The sequence below is a fragment of the Morone saxatilis genome, unplaced genomic scaffold (assembly GCF_004916995.1).
Source record: "Morone saxatilis isolate NCDOM2014 unplaced genomic scaffold, NCSU_SB_2.0 Contig17, whole genome shotgun sequence".
Classification (NCBI taxonomy): domain Eukaryota; kingdom Metazoa; phylum Chordata; class Actinopteri; family Moronidae; genus Morone; species Morone saxatilis.
Genome location: NW_023339729.1, coordinates 15122369 through 15128375, shown reverse-complemented (window position 1 = coordinate 15128375; position 6007 = coordinate 15122369). Strand labels below are relative to the sequence as shown.

At 40.4% G+C, this 6007-nt stretch overlaps 1 protein-coding gene across 1 annotated transcript in view; it reads right to left on the bottom strand.

Annotated features, from left to right (window-relative positions):
- Window positions 1–6007, bottom strand: part of ank2a (ankyrin 2a, neuronal) — a 63065-nt gene that overhangs the window by 45161 nt on the left and 11897 nt on the right. Inside the window, exon 2 of the mRNA XM_035659727.1 lies at window positions 1307–1408. Within this exon, the coding sequence (XP_035515620.1) occupies window positions 1307–1408 (102 nt within the window). The remainder of the gene's footprint in view (window positions 1–1306; window positions 1409–6007) is intronic.

The following is a 6007-nucleotide window of genomic DNA, read 5'->3' as shown; positions in this document are numbered from 1 at the left end:
GTGTGTGTGTGTGTGTGGCTTCCCTCTTGGTGGACAAAACAAAACCCATAGTGCCCATGACAACAAATAATAGAGCTATGGGTGGGCAGTGGCCACTTCCTGTCTGCCAACCAATTACAGCCCAGTGTATAAATAGCTGCTAATAAATTGCTGGAAAATTACAACAATGAGACAGAACAAAATATGAGTATCTGATTATATGCATGGCCACACACATCACACACTCACATGGCCACACTCCCCATGCTCCCTTAAGCTACCTTGTGACTACTGTAAGTCATGTTAACATTGACAGGACAGGGGGAGGGTGAACAGAGATCTAGGGGGAAGTATTTTGCACCCTCCCCAATCCTTCTTCGTTAGTGGAATGTGGGTGAGGGTGGCTATGAGGGGTAAGAACAGCTGTGAGAGGGACACAGACCCCTCAAATATAGCTGAGACTGGAGGAAATAATGGGTGTGGAGGAGGGAAGAGGAGGGCACTAATTGTAGATGTGGTTATTATGATGTGAGATAGCGCACATACCATAACCTGCCAGGTTATGGTATGCGTTGACCTAGCTCAGTTGTGTGATGCCACCGTGACACAGCAGCCTGAAGGTGAGCTTCAGCAGGTCTGACACAGTAGCAGTTAACAGCTTTGACCTACTATTGTCACAGTAGCACGTAATGTATGTGACGTATGTTACTAGCATTAAACAGCAGATTTAAGCAAACATTTCTGGTGTGCCAATTCTGAATGGATGTGGTTGTAATTAATATTCAAAACTGTAAAAAACATAAAGTAAACTAGTATATGTTGTATAGACATGAGAAACATTTTTATCTTAAATAAAACAAAATCTTGATTTACTTACCTATAAAAATGCTTGTTTTCCTTTAAAAAAAATGGCATAATTTTGCCAACAAGATCTAAACTACAACTGAAGACAGCACAATAAATAAAAAAATAAGTACCACTAATACTATATGTCTTTAAGTCTCAAGATTTAAGACTAATTCCTTCCATGACCCTGCATTGTCCTCTAATGCGTTTGGTTTCTAAGCCTGTGGATATTTACAAGATGCAAATAACCAACATATATAATGTTCAAAATGAGTCAACACTTGCCAGATAAAATTGGAAATCGATTACTCTGCTTTGATAGTTAACATAGTATTCTCATCCGCAACTTAACTGAATCCTAGAGGTGTTTCATAAATGTTTAGTTGGATGCAACTACAAAATTAAGCAGTCAATATTATAATCTGAATCAAGACCTCATAACAAAAACCCAGTTATCCAAAAGCATGTAAATACTTCTTACCTGGTTACAGGTGGTGATGTCTACTCCATTTTTCAGGAAATCGAGGACTTTGTCTATGTTCCCGGCTCTGGCAGCCCGCAGGAAACTGGTGTTACTGTCGGACTAAACAGATGAAGACAGAAAGGAAGTAATATTAGGAACAGCAATACAGGTATGTTTTTAGTGTTTCGGTTTCATTAAGTCTCTTAAGGTCTCTTTTTTTGGTATTCCTGGTACAGGTAGAATACTTATAAAGGTAAAAGTAAGGATTAGTTAAAGAACATATATTTAGGCCAGACTCTATTTATTATACAAAATATATTGCATATACGCGCACACACAAATACAAAAAAATATTTCAGACCATGTAGTTTCCAACGTTTTTACAGACATGATTCATCTCTTAGTTCTGTTTATGCTCAAATCTGCATTAAAAAATTAAGTCAGTTTAGAATGATGGATGTGGCTTGTTATTGCTGTGCATGATGGGAGTTTATCTGATATAAAAGGCTGATGCAGAGGGTTCAGAGAGGGTTTTATCGTTTTATGGAGGTCAGACTTCCGGCTTGTATCAATAGTTCGTCTGAGTAGGCTATTCTAAATTTAACCACCAGCTATCAAGACTGCACAAGCAGCTGCAACAAACACACACACACACACACACACACACAAACACACATTTTGCTGCATTTATGTAGGCTATCCACTGAATTTAAAGTTGACTTTAAAGTTCACTGAACTCCTCACAGAGTGTTCTCAGGGAGGATGTTTTACAGTTGAACCTTATTATCAAAGCTATAAGGGTCCAAAAATATTTCAAAATTTACAATATAAAGTCTGTTGATATATTAATCATTATCAATCAATTATTTGATTATTCAACTATTTGTTTGGTAAAAATGTCAGAAAATTGAGAAAAATGCACATAAAAAAATGTCTGGAGCTTTTATTGTGCCACATGAATGCCACACTACTCTTACAAAAGAATACTGTCTATACTAATCTGAAAGAGTGTTGACAAGGTTTTAACCTCTTTAGTGGGACAGTAACACGTCAGTCAAACACCCCTGGGTGTTAACTTGTGAGGTCAGCACAATTAAACTCCCCATTGCATGTCTGGGATGAGGCCACAACCATGTGTAAGGTCAAGGGTCAGACGTCTCACACACACACACACCCCCGCAGAAAAGAGCACTTCTTCAGTGCAACATATGTAACAGAAAAGCTGATGAACCGTGTTTCTGTCCACCTCTTACCAGTGAATCATCAACGTCAGATCCAGAGTCAGCTGCTCCGTAGTAGTCCGTGTGATGGTTTGAATCTTTGTCACTCCCACTGCTCTTTAAAGCTTTATCTGATCCACAGGCCTTACATGATGCTGCATTGCCCATGGTTACCATCCAAATCAGATAATAATTCCCCAAGCTGAAAACTGTGGCCTTTCCTCACTCACTTCACTTCACTTACTGTTTGCTATTATCATATGCTCCACCAAAGTCCACTCCTTGCAGTTTCTCACTTTGCGTCCTTAGGTTAAAAGCCTCTCCGGCGCACTTTCCTGTTGCTTGCCTGCATCAGTCAATCTTACAATCCATTAAATTTCACTTACGTTACTAATACCACAACTTTTCCCCTCTCTGTGCCCTTTTATCCCAGTCTTCTCTTCATCCAGTTTTGGATACCTCTGCCTTAGGGTGTGCACTGAGTCTAGCCAAGGCCCAGTCATGCCTACTCCTCCTATACCTCTCCTCTCTCTCTGTAGGATAACAACTGCAGCCATAAACACTAAACCCTCACTGTCTCTCCCGCCTTGGCTATTTTTACCTTTCCAGACCCTCTCTCCAGTGAAGACCACAACCCCTTGCTGTGTGTACCCAGGGTGGGGTGCGTGACAGCTGGGTTGGAGTCAAGCTGGAGACCGCATGGCCTGCGGTGCTCTCCAGGAACGCCGGGGGTCATGGTGGGATGATAGTTGAGCCTTAACACAGCACTCAAATTTCTGTAACCTTACGCAAAACACATTGTTCATCATTCAGAAAGCAGCACATGCTTTTACAGCCATGGTTGCAGAATATCCCAGATACTGGTTCAAACTTTGGATAACAAGTTTATATGTCTCTTCAGACTGTAATTACAAATGCACATCATAACAGACTTGCAAACAAGTAACAAAACCAGAAACATTACACTGAATGCAGTAGTACACAGAAGGCACTGTCAGTACTGTCTGTCTATGTTTCAGTATGTCTCTCATTCGTCTCCATGCCAAGCAAACCCCCACACAAGCACAGATTGGATTGATTGAGAACCAGCTGTAATCTCTCTATCTGTACAGGATTTGACCTGCAGTTCATCATGTACTGGATTATACACTATACAGTACTTTGTCCAAGTGTACTTACACTGGAGGAACATCAAAACTCTACTCAGTATCATAAACATCTCATTAGCAGCTGCATTTATGTGCACACAAGGCCACTTACGGTTATTTAAAACCACTGTCAAGGCCTGCATTATCATACCAAGTATACTCACACGATATTAATTTGATGAGAACAAGAGCTGTCAAACAGGTTTGATCCAAATAAGGTAACCTGAGTGTGTGCCACTTAGTGTATTCAGAAGTCATTTATTGTATAAACTACTACTAACAGTTCACAAAAAAATAATTATTTAATCTACATCACCAGTTCAACCAAGTGTCACACAGGAGGCATTTCAGCCTCATCTTCCAGCATGAGTGAAACACAAGCAGTTATAATGCCTTTGTAAACAGCTGGATTGTTTAAAATACTGTAGAAGCATCTGTTCTGTCAGGTATTTTTTGACTCCACTCTTTTTCGTTCTCCATATATTTGTACTTCATATCCAACATATTCTTTCATTTTAAATATCACCAAAAGGTTGCCCCATACAACGTCTGGTACCATCAGCATGTGACCTCACTCTGAGCTTGAGCTTTTCTCACATCTGTCATCTATTCCACCATCATCTATCTCCCTCACCCTACACGATAAATCATCTGAGAGGACAGCAGGACAGCAAACCACAGCACACTGTAACCGGTCAACCACATACACATCTGTACAACCCCCACAACCCACTCTCACACACAATGTCCTAACACCGACACTAACAGTATACCCTTAAACCCATGGAGGCATGTGTTGGTGAAATCAAAATGGTAACATGAATCAAACTTGAGGATAAGACTTCGTCAGAGGATTGTGTGTTTTACCTGCCGCTTTCGCTCGGCTCTCTCGTGCTGCCGTCTCCTCCTCTCCCTGGCTTTCTGTAGAGCTCTGTACTCGACAGTTTGCTCGAACTCTCGAGCTTTCTTCAGGTGGGCCGCAGCATGGGCCATGACTTCACCTTTCTACCTCTCAAAAAAATGTTTTACTAGGTAGTGAAGTTACACTTAGTTAACTTTCATACGTCCTTAACTAACACTAAGCACCACATATACACTTAAACATAGCAAATTAGTGTTTTGAACTAAAATTCCTTACACCATGGATTGACTCAAAAAATGATCCTGTCTCAAACTAAAAGTTTCCCTGCTTTTCAGTTCTTCTCATAAGTCTTCTCTCTCTTCTTAGGAGAAAGTTCAGGTGGAAAATCAGCCTTTGTCCATCCAAATCAAGCCAGGAAACAGCTACTAGATTTTCACATTCTCACACAAAATGCTCAGAGGTCCCCACGTCCATATACGCTTACTGAAAGTTAACCATTCACATTCATGTGCACAAACATGAGAGAGGGACAATGACTGAAGGGTTCCTGAATGATGAGAGTAAGACCCATCCGCTTACTCACTACATATCCCAACACACACACGCGCGCACACACACGAACACAAGGAATGACCCAGTCCAGATGTACATGAAAACCCTACTCCATGAGAACAGATGTGGCTACAAAGCGTGTTGGTGTGTGTGTGTGTGTGTGTGTGTGTGTGTGTGTATGTGGGCTACAGTCATAGGAAAAGTGTTTATTGTGTGAGGGGTTTAGGGAGGCTACATGCCAACAGCCAGCTGACTGCTACAGCCGTAACTACTCTCTCTCTTACTACCGCTGTGAAAGTGTACTCTATCCTGAGGGAAAGAGGGACACATGAGTGGAAAAGGAAGTTTAATTGGTGAGGAGGGGAGATAGGTTGGACTAAAGGGAGAGACTGGGAGAAAAGAGGGGAAATAAGGTGAATATTAAAACCATTTTGTGAAGGATTGTCCAGTGTTTCCAGCGCTTTCATTAAACAGCAAGGTAGAAATGAAAATCTACTTTTGTGTATTTGCAAAGGTTCAACCAAAAAACCAAATGAGTCGGTAAACAATGTCATACAATTAGTTGTGTTTTCATGTGTCTTATTTTAGCTAAACATTATAATTTTTACCTTTTTGTTTTTTACATTGCTTTCCATCTTCTTCTGTTTATTTCACAGATCAAGTTGAAGGCTAAACCTTTTGGAGATGTTAGGAGATTTGTGAACTTACATGATCACAAAATCAGTGACATTAATGGTCTTCTTGTGTGTCTTTGTGGAAAGACCTTAAAATGGTAGGGTAGCAGTTTGGATATCTGAAAGAAAAAAAACAATCTACAATACAGAAAGAAGAACATTATACCAGATGAGTGAGGTAATTTGGGACAGAAGAGGACACGAATATAAACAGTTGATTAAATAAATGAAACAATAATGAAAAGAGGATGAAAGGGGCAGCT